Source organism: Passer domesticus, chromosome 4, assembly GCF_036417665.1.
Source record: "Passer domesticus isolate bPasDom1 chromosome 4, bPasDom1.hap1, whole genome shotgun sequence".
NCBI lineage: Eukaryota > Metazoa > Chordata > Aves > Passeriformes > Passeridae > Passer > Passer domesticus.
In genome coordinates this window covers 41093119-41110526 of record NC_087477.1, presented here as the reverse complement: position 1 = coordinate 41110526, position 17408 = coordinate 41093119, and the positions used below count along the sequence as shown (strand labels likewise).

Below are 17408 nucleotides of genomic sequence, written 5' to 3'. Positions count from 1 at the left end.
CACCAAACCGTGATGAAGATATTTAGCATCAGCATCATTGCACAGGGCTTGCCCTTCTGCCGTAGGCGGGTAAGTGTAAAAGTCTTTAAAACCTGGATTTTCATCACTTGGCTTGGAGCTCAGTGCTTTGTCATGGTGCATTCATTCTATGAGGAAGTACTTACATCTGTTATTGTCTATTCACTCAGGGTGCCATAGAGGAGCTCTTTGGTAATTTATTTCATCAATTCTTGTGCTTTAATTTAATTAAAATCTGTACATGTTGTCTTAGCTATTACTCATTTAAAGGAACGTGTCAGTGATTCTTTTATAGCTGTAAACCGTGTAGGTGAAAACAAATGCTGTACAAAATAGTTGCACCCATAAATGTATTTTGCTGTTATTCAGTCTTGTAGGTCATGAAGATAATTTGGGGTATAATTCATTGAACTCAGTTCTGAATTGTAGTGACATATGCGACTTGTTGAATATTAGAGAATTTAGAAATGTTAAACTAATTAATATTTAAACATTTTTAGTAAGAATTCTTGAAATATGATTTTAATACTTTTGTAACTCAGTAAGGGAGATAACATTTTTTACTGTTACATAAAATAAAAATAGCATGTTACTATGTGGAGGTTGCGATATAGTTTATATATAGACAATCCTAGCCTGACAAACTATCACGGGTCTTATACTACAGCTTCAGGAACTGTATGAATTAAGTGTCTCTTAAAATACATTTATATGCATTTTCTCTTGCTGCTGAATAAATACTGTTTCAGTTTACTGATGCAAGTTTTAAAATCTAGCTCATCCTTTGTAAATATGCTTGCTTTCTTTGAATGTCAACTTAGTACATTTTAGCAAACTTAGTTAAATCATAGGCAAAATTTAAATTTGACAAGGTCACCCTGGAAGGTTTGATTTTTTTCATAGTATGTTGTTTGGAATATCTTAAAATGTTTCTTATTTGTAAAAGGTACATGGCATACATTGAAGGCAGCAATCTAATGTGAATCTGCAACAATGCAAAATTTAGAACACATATATATATACACACAACTGTTTAATATTGGATCATGTGCATTTCAGAAAAGTATTTTTTCTAAAATTAGATATTATGCATATGTGTTTGCTGAATACGAAATAAGAACATTTTGTAATGTTGAAAGTGATAAAGTAAGTTCTGTGTTTTAATAGAGTGTTATAAATTTTTTTATATGATTTGGGAAGTGTTTGTTTGAAAATAAGCATTTGGAATATGTTTGGATAGTTTTAGTTCCTTTGTCTTGGAAAAAGCATAATAGAAGCATGTAGAAGATAAGTTTAGTAGATATACTTCACAAGTCCTTTTGTGGCTATGTAAGTATGGTGTACTGTTGGAACTTGAATGCTGATGTCTTATGTATGTATTTTCTGTAATAAGAAATATGATCATACAGTAACTTATCACAGGTACAAAAAAAAAAACCCAAAACAACCCAACCAAAATCTAAAGCAGTTTTCTCAATATTTTGCACTGTTCCAAAATGACCAGAATTATCTCATTTGTCCTGTCCTAGACCCTGCTCAATCAGTCACTTTAATGTCTTAGTTACAGGAGGGTTTAGAAAGGTGTTCAGTATCTACTTTTCTTTTAGCATTAGGACTAAGGAGAAAATCTAGAAATGCTGTAAATGTATGTTTGACCGGCTAAGCTATCATCAATCAATTTATCTTGTATACTGAAACTAATAATTCTCAGTATGATGGCTGCTGATAGTGGAAAATATGAGAGCTCCACCTTTAGTCCCATGCCTTGCAGCACTCAAAGCCTGCACGTAACTCCCAGCCATTACCATATTGGGTTCCTTCCATGCTAACGCACAGGCGTTGCATACAAGATCTGCAGGTTGAAAAAATTCAATAGTAAAACCCAATCTAATTCTTCATATCAATAGATGACAGAGTCAATACTTCTGTTTTCTGGATTTATTCTTTTATTAAAAAACAACAACCAAAAAAGTATTTTTATGCAAATTAGGAGTTTTTGACACTAAGTCTTTATGCAACTTTGAGTTTTATTTTTAAAAAAAATCTACTTTTCATTTAATAAGTAATGCATTGAGTTATTTAGTACTGCATTTTCAGAGCTTAGTTTGATGTGCTTTAGAACATGAGCCACTATTTTCTTCCAGGTTATTGACTTGGTAATATATCAATGCCACCCTTTTTTTGGACGAGTGTATGATTGGGCCATTCAGACATTGACCTGACTTTAATATTGACCTTCTCCTTGTTTGAACTCATTTCTTCCCCTCCTTAATTGTACATTAGACCTAACAAAACATCTTTAAAATGTGTTCTGCGATCTTTGAGAGTAAAGATATTTCCGTTATGAGAGCTGACAGTTCATGGCTTCTGCATCCTCTGCATTGGTTATACTGGGCTTCTGTCAAGAAGTGCACTATAAATGGTCACAGGACTTAGCAGTTTGCCCTTTTGCATTTTGTCAGTTTGCTCAAGTAGTTAAAACACTTGTCTGCAATACCACTAATCTGAATCCAGTTAAAAATAGTATTACTTAGCATTCTTTGTGGAGCACTTGAGAATAACTTCAGTGCACAGCTATAAAAGTACGGTACTTACACAGTAAACCTATGTGTTCTTACAAAGCTGCCCAGGAAAACACTGATGCACTATCACCAAACACAGCCATAGCTGTAGTCCTCTTTAGCCTTTGACGCATCTTTCTTAGGCACTGCAGTAGATTCTGCAGTATGAAGAGGAGAAGCAATGAATACCTTTTAGCTGGTATTACACACTTGGAGTATCAGATATCATTTAGCTCTTCAGTGCGATGTAACTGCAGCTGATCATTGAACATACTTACAGCATAGTCACGTATGTCACGCATGTTCCAAAGTCAAGTGCCACGTTTTGTTTGCCATGGTAAATACTTCCAGTTGACAAAAAATTGGTCTCTTAATTAAGTATGTGATTTTTCCTTTGTAATGCTCTCAAACCATTATCAGAAGTATTTTTCCTTCTGAAGTCTTGTAATTCTCAACTCTTTGAAAAGCTGTTTAACAAATAGATTTCTTCCCTCTTTAGTTTTCCAAGGTTTTCTTCCCTGAAATTTTTCTTGAATTGTCTTGAAATATCCTCTTTAAGTTTGCTGTATAACAATTTAATCACATTGAATGTATCTTTTTAACAAGTGCTAATAAGCTGGAAAATTTGTGAGAGTGACTTGTTCACTTGCAGCGTTCCTTCATTTCAAGTGGTTAAAGTAGCAGTGAATTGTTATAAAGCAGGGGTTTCAGTGTGCACCCTGTGGTATTCCAAGCTGGAAAAATCAAGGTAATAAATGTATCCATTTTCACTGCCTGTAATCTCAGAAACACCAAAGATTCTGTTATACTCTGTGATTTTGTGAGAATAGTTTTCCTGTATGTGTGTGTATGTTGCACCCTTAAAATACATCCAACCAAATTTTGGCAATTCGTCAATTAAATGCTTCTGTCTGTAGGACATATTTCTATGTTAAGTGAACACAAAATGGAGCATTGAAGCATTATTTTTACCTGCCTGTGTTCTTCATATAAAAGAGCATCTGTTGGTTACACATTTGTTACTACAGTAGAGCACTTGGAATGAGTTCCTTTCCTTCCTCTGACTGACAGGTGTGCTAGTAGTGGATTTAAAATACTGGTGACTTATGCATGAACAGCTTCGCTTATTTGGATTTGGTTTTTTTACCCCTTAATTTCTGTGTTAAAACAACCAAAGCACCCTTTTCACTGTGAGTCAAATCTGTGTAAATGTTGGTGCCAGCAGTTCAACCAAGTAGCCAGTCTATTCAGCTTTTCAGGGAAATGTAGTCCTGAATTTTTCCACAATAAATCATATTTCTTGCTTGAATACAGAACTTGATTTAATGGATGATAGTAAGAAGTTACTTAATGGATGAAAAAACTGTTTTCCTTTTTCTGAAATTATATATCCTTCCATTTATACTTCCCTGTACTGCAGATGACTTTGGAACAGGTTCTGAATAATGTAAAAAAACACTAATCTCTTTGCCCCTTAAACAAAAAATAAGTAATTTCCCTTAGAATTTCTCACCATTTGGTAGGAAGAGACTGACAGAAGAGCATAAAGAAAAAAATTTGTGAAAATGTGCATGTGTGTGCACATATATATGTGTATGTGTACAGTTTTTTAACGTAAAACTAAAGGCAGTCTTCAGAGTACCTGTCAGTGAACAAATCCGAGCACTCCCAAATGCTTGTGTCTTCTACAAGAGAATTTTTGTTTCTGGGCTTTGTGTCAGGGAACTTGCATTTTGACCTCTGGTGTTAACATATCTCTTTGAATAGCTGTCAGAAATAGCTTTCTTTCAAAGCTATTTCAAAGCCTTTTCTTCAATTTCTCTTTATTTTGTTAGAAAATTTGTCATGGACTGATCAGTTGATACTTATCAGGATACTATCAGGAAAGGAAGTTTGTTCTTGACTTATGTTTATTTTTCATAATGGGGTGTGTCCACTGGATTTCCAAATATTCACAATAAAGTCTATCTTCTAGATAGTTTACTTTTCATTCTTCAATTCATAATTTATAGTGGCTTTTTTTTCTTGTTTTTTTCTTTTTGGTGTTTCAGTTTTGCAAAATCTTTGTAATGAAACAGAAGTACTTCAAAAGTTCAGTAGAAGGAAGCTAACTGAAAAGGAAGATGGTTTTGAGTGGAAAGAAAGGAATACTGAATAGTTGCAAAAATGAGGAAGGCAAAGTCTGCCTAGAGGGTCATGCCTTCAGAAGATAAATAGTCTTGGATAATGAACTTTGTCTTATTTTTTTTCTTTTCTTTTTTACATAGATGAAATGTCTCCACTCTGAATTTGCTTTTCCCATGCCTTTCATCTACTCTCACAGGGGAAATAAATGCTTTTCCTGTGTGAAGTGGTAGTCTTGAAGGAAAAGCAGTATGTTATTTATTTTATCGAGACAGAACAGCAAAAGTCTAAAAATCATCTTCTACACCCATTTTTCTGCAATTCTGTCTTTCATTTTGTTTGCAAACAAACTTACTCTGTACTGTACTTGAGAGGGAATAATACAGCTTTCACAGAAGTGGAAAGAAGTGTCAGATCCTCAATTCTCTGGTCAGCTCAAGGTGGGGTGATTCAGCCTGGCTCAGCTGAAGTGTCCTGTGATCTCCCAGGCAACGCTCATAAGAATTCTGCCAAGCCTTACTGAAATCTGTCTTTTAAACTGTGCATACAGTCAGAGGTAGCCAGTGTTTCTGGCTTTGTAGAACAAGATACAGGCAGAAATAGGCTTCTCTCTAGCCCTGCCCTTCTCTGTGGTGCTAGAGAAGCTCTAGGCTGAAGAGAGCCATTTGCAAGAGAAAGCACTCAGCTTGCTGTTCCAATAGCTGTTCCCTGTATCTCCCGGAAAAAATAAAATTGGTAGCTAACCTGTGCATATCTAGTCCAGTCTGGTGTAGTGGGTCAAAAATAGTTGGGCAACTTACTTGAGTTTTTGTTGTTTGGTTGGGTGTTTGTTTTTGTTTGTTTTCAAACCTGCACTGCAACACATGTCATAGCACTCCCAAAGACTGCTTTTTCAGAATATTCAGGGATCCTCTGTCATCATACTGGCTCTTTGAGAAACATTGTTATTTAAATTGTTCTACCTATTCCTGGCCAAGATAAAAGCAGCAATCGGAAACTCATTTATATTTAACACTAGCTAAAATGTTTTTCTTTGTGGTTTTGATGCATTTAAAACTTCCATTTCCTCTTGTAATGAGCAGTGCTGTCTGTTACAGACTGCAGGAGTGCAGATGTTAAAAGCATGTTATGATGATTCTGCAGTCAGTCCCTTCCCTTCAGGAGGTGTCAGAAGAAAGGTTTCCTGGGTGATTTTTCTCCCTTGTGCCCAATTGTTTAGATGTCTTTAGAAGCCTTTATTGTCATGCTCTTTGAGCTATTCAAACATGCTGGGTTGACTTTGTGAAAGGTCTTTACCTGCTTAAAGTCCATCTGTTTTGTTGTTTCAAACTGTGGAGGTTATAGCATCCAGCAGAAGAGGGAATGGGAGACAACAATGATGCCATAAACTGACCCAGCTGCCTCTTTGCTGATTGATCATGCCAGAGGGGAACTCATGAAATGTGTAATTAAATACTTAATGTATTGCTTTGAAACCTAATTGCTTTAACTATGAATCTCCCTTTTCTCTTTTTGCAGTCCCTTCTCTCACTAGGTAAACACTTTTTGTCCTTTTTGTCTGCAGCAGATGAAGGCACTTTAATTTCCTGAACATATCTTTTTCAGGTATGGGGGAAGACTCCTTTGTGATGAAAATATTGCTGTGCTGTGCCATGACTATCCTTAGTACAGAAACACAAAGAGGGCAAATAAACTTTTAACTGGCAATTTTTGTTCCGATGTTCCCCAGACTTTGAGTGGAAGTCAAAGTGAACTAGAATGATGCTCAGACAAGTTATAAGCAGGATTGTAGTGTTAGCATCTTGCTTTTGGATCTCTGCCACTTACCACAACCAATTGGCTGTCATTCCTTACTGATGAACCCTTTCTTTCAGTGAATGATGATTTTGCCAGTTTGAATAGCTCCACTCCTCAGAGCAACAATCCTATCTCATTCCTAGACTCACTGCTTGGCCTGAGTTTATCTTTCAAACTCTGTCTGTGGCTCTGGTCTACTCTATCTCACTCTCCCTTCATCTAGTTTTCGACTGGTAATTTTACTTTCTCCCTGCAGTTTCTCATTGCTATTCATCTTCTGTTACAAGTGGGCCTCTTCTTCTGGAAAACTTATTTACCATGTTTGAAAATACTCTTTTGCATAGGAACAGCAGCAGTGTCTTTCTAAATGCTGCTCAGGTATTTTATAATGTTACTCATATTTTGAAAAGGCAAAAAAAAAGCGCACTGGAATTGACATGACTTTTCCCTTTATTTATTTAATTTTTTTTAGTCAAGGAAGCCTGTCCTTTAATTTGTTCTGTTCCTTAAAATATGTTTTGAGTAACCAGTTTGGTTGCAAAGTTTCTTGGTAAGAGGTTTGAGATGGTTGCATATCATTTGTATGGTCATGTGTGGTCTGATCACATTTCAGAAAAACATTTCTAGGTACTTACTCCTCATGTGGGCATAATTTTAACACTGAAAGATATGGTCTATGAAGTAGGTTAATGATTTTTCTTTAAAAATCAGATGATAGTTACAAACTGTAGTGCATTTGTGATACACTGCAAGTGTTTATGCTTGTGAAAGAGAAGTGCTTGTTATATATGTCATATGAAAACACTGATGCTGTGCAAGAAGGCAATATAGTAAACCTGTTTTTAATAATTCTGCTGCTGCTGTAACACTTGGAAGTAATAGACAAGTAAGATTTGTGTATGGTGTTTTTCATTTGTTTTGTAGATCATATTCTAATATATTGAAGGACAACCAAAATTCTGTTAACCCTAAACTAATTGATAAGTGAGAAGGAGAATAAGTTAAAATACATAAATGATGCTAGAAGTGTAAATAAATTCTTTTATGTATGTTATTCCCTTATGAATTATCTATGTTTAGCAGGACTTCCTTCAACCAGCTTCGTTTATGTCGTATCAAAGACTTGGTAAATGTATTCAACTTCTTTATTAGCTAAGAAAACTTCCCCCCCCCCCCCAGGAAATAGTATAATAATGTAGCAAAGATAGTAAAATTTGGTGTTTTATTTGGTGAAACAGGCTTCTTTCTCTCCTGTCTGTTTCAGATGGTTCATTATCTCTGATAGTTTATTAAGTTTGTATATGGTGCATGGCTTTGCAGATGCAAGGTAGTAAATAGAATCTTATTTGTAAATTGTGAAAAAGAGACAAGTTGTCTGTAGAAGATGCAGGTAAGTAAAAAACTTATTTTAGGAATCTGTAATATGTAAACACAAGGAAATTTGATACAAGATTTTTAATATACATAACTTCCTGTGGAATTTCTAAAATTGCATTTTTAAGTTTATAATGTAGCTAGTGTACAGTGATGGTAAGCAGTTGTAGCATACTGATCCTAGATGGTATCATGTGGGATCTTTCCTCATTTGCTTGAGATGCCCCCATTTATGTATAGAGACATGGGTTTAAAAAGCATAGTTTTATTTGCAAACATTATTATTTGTATTATAATATTAAGTCTGATATGCGGTATGCAACATTGTCCCTGCACAGAGAGTTTACTGTTTGTAGACATGAAAGACAGAAGATGAGATAGGAAAAGAAGCATCGTGTGTTGTTACCTGCTGCAAGCAGAGAGCTGTTCCTTGGTTCATAGGCTGGGAACCTGTGGGTGACACCATACTGATCTCTCTCTAAGGATACTCTCCCAACAGCATTTTAGTTTTTGAAAATTGAAAATTAGTTTTTATCCTGTGTTTAGGTACTCACTACTACATTTAAACAGTTAAGATTTTGTTCCTCTAAGACAATCTCATGGTGCAGTGTTCTGTCAGTAAAAAAGGCAGTCTCTTCCAAAGCATGCTGCTATTAATAAACCCTAACACAAGATTACTTCTCATGATAACAGCAGCAGCTGGCAAGAATGTTTGCAATTTTAACATATTTGCAGCATTGCTACATTCCATCTTGCATTTCTCCTATGGTACGTTGTTAGTGAAATTTCCAACTGAATTCTTACCATGAATTTCTTCAGGGTCTCACAGTCTTCTCTTCTTTTGCCTTTCCTTCTCCAAATCCTGTCTACATACCAAGCTGTTGAACAGGTCCTCTACTGTCTAGTGCCTATTCTGTCCAAATAGTTTTTATAGATCATCTCTGTTTTCTTTCCTGTCTCTTTACACCCACAGTGTTCCTGTTCTTTGCCTCTCTGCTTATCCTGCAAACAGTTATGGGAAGTCCTTTCTGCCCATGCACCATCATTAAGAAAACAAAGAATTATCTGTAACTGGCTGTACATCCTAAAAGAACCAGATAAGCCATCATTGTAAAAAAAAAAAAAATTACAAGTCCTACAACATCTATCACTTGATTTTCAAAATGTTTAGCTTTAAGTATAATAAATTCATTATTAAAATACTACATGTCAATCAATTTCCACTGCCTACCCTTGCTTTATTATCTCCAGGCAAGTGATAAACTCTCATGGTTGGTACTAGTTCTCTTGAATAGCATTCAGAATAGATGCTTGTACACCTTTCTCCTTTGGGAGGAATGTTTTTGTTTTAAACAATAATAAGCTTTTGTTCATTTGATTTATTAGACATGTATGCTTGCTACTTATTTCACAGTGATGGAAGAAATAGGTAACAGACAAAAAACTAATAATACAAATTATAGAATCAAGACTGCATTGTCCCTTTAACCTATGGCAGGATCTATGGTCTCCGTGCTATTTCTGACTGGGATTCATCTAATGGTATAAAATTGCTTCTCATAGAAATGGTTAGTTTTCTCATCATGTTTGAAATGTCATTATGTGTTGAGGTCACTTTGCACTGTGAGAATTTGACACTAATTGCAATTAATAGTCAGATTTATTAAGGGCACATACATAGCAGTGCTTCTTCACTTTAGAAAGAAAATGGGTTAGAATAGCAGCAGCTAATTTGGTCGGTGCTTAATTAGTATGAATATTACATGGATTAAAATTGCATAAGTAGATTCATTTTGGGGGTTTGTTTCTTGATTTTTTTTTTTAAGATACAGCATGCCCCTCCTGTATGAGTTAGAGAATATTTATAACAATATTGTTGGAATTATTCCATTTAATTGTCAGATTAATTTGCTGTATGTCAATTTCCTTTAGCTTCTTGTCCACTTCCCTTTTCTTGTTGCGTAAAGAGCTGGTCATCATGGGAGAAAACTTCAGGGAGTTGTAGCCATTCCCCCAAGAAGAAGAAGAGGAGGCAGCTTGAGCTGCTTGGTTCTGAGCCATGTCCGTGATCGTGGGTGTCCGTGAGATCTGTTGGCACGGCTCAAGGAGCTTTCCAAAAGGCCTGCCTCTTGTGCTGCCTTACTGAGAGGAATTTCTTTGGAGCATCTGGTTAACAGGGATCGCTTTCTGGCACCACCTCCGTTAATTACATCTGCTCAACCTGTCTGCCTTGGTTTGCCCTGTGCATTCCCAGGAAGGGTTGTATCCAGATGCAGCTGTCTTGCAGGCGCAGCACTAAGCCCTGCGCCAGTCTTGAGATTTCTGGGAAGGCATCCAAACTTCTGAGTGGGTGAAGAGGAAATAGTTTTCTGTTCTGAAGTACTGGCCCATTTTAATTTGAGCACACAAGTGAATGTTTTAAATGTCCATAAATACTGCATATTTGTCCGTTTATGGCCATGTTTAGCAGGTCCAGCCCTTACTTTTCTTGATTTAGGAAGAGCTCACATCAGACGTGACCTGTTCTTTCTGGTGTGTGGAGAAAGTAAATGCTTCAAGACATCCAAGACATCCTCAGGGAATTAATTAATTCCTGAAAACATGGCAATGAGGAGAGGTGGGCGTGCAAACCTTCATGCCCCCTGCCCCAGTTTTTCTCTTTCTTTCTTCCTAATGCAGAGGGAAACCTGCAGTAAAACTTCTTGCTAGTCATTGAAGTGTAAAAATAGTAAAACCCGTAATTTGCACCACTGGAGTGTCTTACTGACTTGTGGGACCTAATTTATAGAAACAAGTAGCATTGGCAGCCCCTTGCAGTGGACACACGGACCACATGAATTCATAATTGCTGAAATTTTTCAGCTTAGTCTTTGGGCTTCAGGAGACAATTTATGCCCCCCTGAGGTTATACAGTTACCTAACCATAATAGGTGCTGCAAGTCTAATAAAACTAATCTTTCAAGAGACATCTGTGTTTCTTTGCTCTCAGCATATTCTGTCTTTTGTGTATGTATGTTGATAGAAAAATTGAAACATGTTATTTAGTAATTGGCCCTAAGGCCTTGTATTTTCTCGGTGATTTTAAGATTTGTAATTCAAATTTGCACTACTTAAGCATGAACAATGTTAGTGAGCAAAAAACTTTTAAATTGAACTGTCGCCTCTCTGAAGTAACTAATCTTTGTGATATAAACACAAAAACATTTTTTTTTTTTTTAACCTAGTATAACAACTGTGTGCATAATGTACAGTATTTGTATGTGAATGTATTTGGAAGAAGGTAAGAATCCTTCTTACAAAGGTACTTATATTGACACAAATTAAACCTCAGTAGGATGAACGTATGACAATTATTGAAAAATAAAGAAGTACATTATGCGGTAGTTTTGAATGTAGTTTAAACTATTTTCCACTTCAATTTTAATTTCAGATTGCCTGTATCTTAAAGTGTTTTCTTCTTTTTTGCGTATCCTTCAGAACCATGAAGTCAAGACTTGTGTGCATTTTCATGCACAGTTCCTTGCTGTGAGGCAACATGGGACACACATGCTTTTTTGTCCATCTTTTGAACTCTCTTTACTAGGAGTTTTAACTTCTGTACAGGGTTTTGAGAAACAGTTTGTGTTTTGATAGTGTGTGAACATATAGGGAATTAATTTGGAGTCTTGAGACTAAACTGTTGCCTTTTTAATTTTTTTTCCCCTTTTTAAGCTAACTAGGAGAGCATTCCAGTAGAGAGGACATAAAACATATGTTGTCTTTGAAGGATCAGTGTGCCAGATATTGGATATGGCATTCCAAAGCATGTAATGACATGGATCACAAAGATGTTGCCCTATTAAAAACCTAATATATGCATCCATCTTTGTATTTCTAAAAGAATGTCAGTTGCTACTAAGAAATATGCTAAAAACCTTTCTGAACTTTTGAATTCCTTTGACAGTGCTTGTGAACTTCAAGGTCTATTTTAAAAACGCAAAATATAATATATAATTTTCATTCTGTAGCACACAATATTATAGCTGGTAGACAATTGTTTCCTCTTTCCTTTCATTCAGAACTGGGGAGTCATAGCATCTCCTTATCTAATACTACTTAATAATAGTCCTCAGAATACATACACAGATACAGGTGCTCTTCCATCAGGGAGAGTTTCAAGATTTCCTTCTAGCTTCTTGCCAATAAGTAGCATCAGTACTACTTCATGAGACTCTGTTCCTAGATCAGGTGTATCTGTCACAGACATATCAAAAACCATATCAAACACAAAGGTCTTATCTGGCCTCTTTTAGGTATGCCTTCAATAATGGTTTTCACAAATAGACAAATTGATACATTTGCTGCTATTATCCAGCAGAAATAAGTTGGTTTTTTTTCTTATTTTTCTTGCTATTTATATTATCTTATATTTTGACTTTAAAGTAATCAGTTTTATGGTTTTTTTTTGGTATAAACAAGAGCTCATTTTTAATAGGAAAAATATTAAATGGGAAGAGCCTTGCATATTGTCTTAGAATGTATTATAAATAAGGAAACTTGATTTTCCTTTTTCAGCCTTTTGTTCCTCATGTCTTGAAAATAATGAAATAAAAATTTCTCCCAACTTATCTTCTGTATGCATTTTCTGTTCTGTACACACTAGACGGGAGAAAAGAACCAAGAAATATTTGTAAGGAGTAGCTTCATAAACAAGTCTGGAAACTGAGGTAATCTTGCCTTATGTCCTTATTTTACCTGCTTCTTTTACCTTGTGGCTGCTGTCATAGACTCCAAACTTGGAAACAGCTGCTGCTAGGAAACCCTGTCTTTCCTTGTTTGACTTGGAAAGCAGGAGTAGATTATTTCTGTTAAACTCAAATGGAAAAAATGCATTGAGTGCTGGCCACGTGTCTGACTGCAGCAAGTTAGAAGCTGGAGGTCTCTGAGGTAATACAGAATGTTTCAGCAACTGGACATGTGCTCACACTTACCCCTGGTCCAGAATGTGTGTAGCATCAAGACAGAAGCAGATGAGAGATTGCCACTACATTTAAAGTGTAAAATGTTTTCTTTTTTCATTTATGAATGAGAATATTTGTGTTCAATTTACAGCCATGTTTATTTTCATGAAAATACAAAAATCTCTAAATGTGACTCTCACCTGAAAGTAAAATTGCAAGTGGTCAGGAGCATTTGATAGATTACTCTGAATAATTGGAGAGATTTGTCTTCTACAGATGCAGCCTGAGCTGCACTTCTGTGGTCTCAGTGCAGTGATTTAGTTTCTTTACAGTGGTTGCTTGAAGGAAATGACATTTTCTGCTTCTCTAGTAGATGCTTCAAATTTCAGAGGTTGTTTAACACTATTGTAATTATCACAGAGTGGAGGAAGCCATGCAGTGCCACTCCTGTCTCAGGCTTGTGTGGTAGATGCGGCATTGATTGGCTAAAAACAACATGAGATACACAGAAAGTGAGACTGACAAAAGGTGGAATAGAAAATGAGTTGCTATAGTACCAAGCAGCCAGTGCTGTGCTGCTAAAAATGTGGCTGTTTCTGTATGTGCATGTCAGCAAAATAGAATATTTTTGTAGTGGTAGAAGGTATCGAAGTATTTTTTTAGTACTCCCAGGTTGATAGTCCCAGTTGACAAGAACTTTACATCCATTTTAAAAGTGACACTGTGCATTATACAGTGAAGTCTCTCCAACAGGAATATATTCTTGAGGAATATCATGACTTGAGAATACATTCATTTCTTATAAAGACAACCTGACACCAAGGGTTGGACCTGCAAACTATGCCACAGTGCCTTTTTTGAATCCTGTTTTGTGCTTGCAGAATCAAAGCTGGATTATTTGCACTTATAGAGGTCTGACCTCTAGGTGCCATTAGTGGGATAGAAATACAACCCCTGTTAATCAAAAAACCTTTCAATTAACCTTTCAATGAACTCAATACTGAAATTGTTTGTCACAGCCTCTTTCATAGAGGAGAAACCCCTGAAGAGATCATGGTAGTTCCCTTGAGATCCAGCTTTACTTCATAGCTCAGAGTGTGTTTTAAGGAAAAGATAGTGTGGTGAGAGACACTTGTGTAAAAAAATCATAGCCAGAGGAGAAAATAAAATACATAATGGCTCAGATACTGTCACTGACAGTACTAACTACTTTTCAGGATTTATGATGAAACAACTTCAAACTTGTTTTTTAAGTCCCCTTGTTTCTACTTGCATTTAGTCAGGAGAGAAAGCTTGAATTTTGTTTTCCCATTGTTACTAGAGAATTCTTTGGATATTATCTTTATGGCAGTGGGAAAATGTTTTTCTTTTTGCTGTACCTAGCATGCCATTATTTATCATCTCTTTTTTTATTAGAAACTACTTCTTGTAGCAGTTTGTTAGCAAGGAGGTGCCCTACCCTGACCTTGGTTAAGAAGCTGTGAAAGAAGTCCTTGTAAAGCTGCATTCTTAAATATGTGGTATATGTGTAAACACACAAAGATACAGCAATAATAATGTAGTAAAATCTGATGGGGATGCTGTAAGTTCAAAAAACAGGAAATCATCTTTAAGCATCCTTTTACCATTTTTTGAAGCATGCAAATTGCACTGAGGTTTGAAGTTTCTCCGCATAAATATACAAACCACATAATTTAGAGAAATGCTTTGCATCCTTTTTCATAACTGTTGATAGCCCAACTTAATTTTTCTCTTCCTCCTTGAAAAGTTTGTGCTTTTATGCAGGTGGCTTGAATAGCCTGGTTGACATGGGTTTAATCCATGAGAAAATTAAATTATGATCAGACTCTGTTAAGCTAGGTGGGTTTTTTAGCCTCACCCAGAGACACATTCGTGGTGTTCTTGTGAACTATAGCATGTCTAAAATGTCCCATGGCTTTAATAAAAGGCACCTAGAAGTAAGCACTCTGATATATCATTTATTTAGAGTTACCATACCAATGTAATGGGCAGAGTACATTTAGGATATTTTGTAAGCAAAAGAGTTTCTAAGGCACTTTTTCTACTTAAGACTATGCTGATCAGACGTACCATATGAACATGGGTAGCACACAAAGTAATTTGAGCTTTTTTTTTATTTTATTACCAATTTTACCACTCTGCTTCTTAAAAAAAAAAAAAAGCGAATTTGCTTTTGAAATGTAATGGTTTGTTTGGTGGTCTCATTGTGTACCCTTTTTCTTTAAAATTGAAAAGTATAATTTTGGATCTCAATGGTGTTGAGTAAGGTTCTTGTCATCTTGTACTTCATTTAAGGTAAATTGTCATACTGTAGGAAGAAGGGCAAGTTCTTGTCTTGTCTTGAGAGAGGTTTCAGAATGCATGTGGTAACGATACACTGAGAGATTTGCCTCATGGAGTTATGGGACACCTCTTTTTATTCAATCAGAAGTTCCTGAATGACATTCTAGTTAATGCTACCAAAAATTAAAGCCCATACATCTATCAGAACCATACATTTAGCATTAAATGACAAGCAAAATAGCAATTGAATTTTAAATTAGAAGAAACAGGATGCTTGGGGGAAAAACTGTATTATTTAAAAAGTTGAGGGAATTTATAGGATGTATGAGGTAGCTTAGATACTCATAAATAATTTCTCATGCCATTAAGAGTTAATTCTGGTAGAGGCTTTATTGTTCCATTCTTAGATAAAACTTTGTGTCATGGCTAAGTATATCCATTTTAGTATTTTTTTTCTTTCCAAAGAAATGTTATCTGAATTGGTTTTGTTCATCAGTTCTCATCCACTGTGTAATCAAGGTGGAAAATTTATACCTTTTTAAAATGGGAAGGTCTAAGGATATATATCAAGGGAAAACCAGGTGGTTTTCCCACTAAAGAAAGAGTTTTATTTTATTCTGCTTTTCCTCCATTGTATGTATGTTTTATTGGGGGAGCAAGAGGCTATCCTACAGAAAAATTTAGGAAATCTGTAGTTTAACATAACTGCTATGTTAATATTCAGAGGTTTTTTTAATTTTTTTTTTTTACATCATGCAGCTTTTGTGGTGTTGTTTCTGTAGTGGACGTGAAGGGGCAGTGTAGTGCTGTTGATAAATCTTCCTCTGTGTCATCTTTTCAATCTTTTGTGGAACATCATGTTTAAAACGTGATTATTTTATCGGTTGTGTATATGTGCATTACGTGTAAGAAAGTATGAGAATTCTTTTAAATTAAAGAAATATTCTGGAAATACCAATACAGTTAAGAATATTGTTGTTTAAAATGAGACACTGTTTTCTCCTTGACACTGTTGATACTCATGAATATAGATATTATTCAGGGGTTTTTTATGACTGTTAGTTTCTAAAGGCTTCCACGTGGTAAAAGCACATGAAGATTATGGACAAGTGCTGGCAAAGTACAGCTAGACTTGAAATATAAAAGGGTTTCAACAAAGCCACTTTGACACGGTTTTTGCTTGGTTGGTTTTTTCACTTTGAATATTAAAGTACATTGAAGTACTTATTCCTTGTGAATGGCACCTTCTATATGAATTAATTGACATCCTGCAGAACTGAAATACTGAGGATACCTGATATATTTTTACCCAGTAGAATAAATTGGTATCCAAAGGAGGCATTCTCTCAATGTCTCTTGAAACCACCTTTGCAAAGAGAAGAGTCCTAATCTTGGGATGTTTTCTCTGAAACAATGAGTATAGGTGTAATCCTCAGATATAAAGAAGAAAAGATAAAAAGAAGAAATTCTTCACTGTGAGGGTGGTGGGGCACTGAACTAGGTTTTCCAAAGGAGTTTTGAAGGCACCATCCTGAGAAGTGTTTCAGGCTGGTCTGGATGGGGCTTTGAGCAACCTGATCTAGTGGGTGGCATCTTAATTGGAATTAAGATGATCTTTGATGTCCTTTCCACCTCAAACCCTTCTGTGATTCTGTGATAATTTCTCATGTCACTGTTTTCTCAACAGAGCCAACATTCACTCCAGTCTTCTCTTACGGTTTTTGGTTGTTACAGTTGGTGTTCTGTCCAAATGTTAGGAATAATGAAGATTTTGAGGTGACTGAGTGTAGCTCTGCCAGTTTCAGTGACAAACTTTTTCTTGCATATTTTTGAATGTTTTATATTATGTTGTTGGATTTTTTCATAGACAACTTCAGAGGTTTTTTTTTTCTGTGAATGTTTAATTTTGTTTCTAAGTCATAAAATACAGAGTTTTAGAAAATTTTATATGAAACACGAAAAAAAAAAACTTTCATCATTCCAGTTTAAATCTTCTAGAATAAGCAGGGCTTTCCCTATTCATTGGTGCTGCTTTAGTACCCCAGGACCATAGTCTGAAAAGCTAAATAATGACACTGAGCAACTCAGGCTCCTTTGAAGATACCAAGGCATGCCTGGGTGAGTGATATAACAAATTGTAGTATCATATTCTTTCCTCCTGGAGTGCTGATGAGCTGGGGAAATACATGTTAATTTTTGCATGGCTTCAAGTGTTGTACCTTCTCTCATAATAAACCACTTTAATTTGCTTAGCATTTTTAAGCTAACAGCTTTCATCATGGTGCATATT

The 17408-nt window shown here is 35.6% G+C and overlaps 1 protein-coding gene across 4 annotated transcripts in view; it reads left to right on the top strand.

Moving 5' to 3' along the window:
* Nucleotides 1-17408, top strand: part of FBXW7 (F-box and WD repeat domain containing 7) — a 176634-nt gene that overhangs the window by 97741 nt on the left and 61485 nt on the right. Inside the window, exon 6 of one of the 4 annotated variants that reach the window (XM_064417380.1) lies at nucleotides 9807-12450. The exons of the other annotated variants lie outside the window; for them this stretch is intronic. Within the exon in view, the coding sequence (XP_064273450.1) occupies nucleotides 9807-9839 (33 nt within the window). The 3' untranslated portion in view covers nucleotides 9840-12450. Of the gene's footprint in view, nucleotides 1-9806; nucleotides 12451-17408 lie in introns of those variants that run through there. 4 annotated transcript variants of the gene reach the window in all.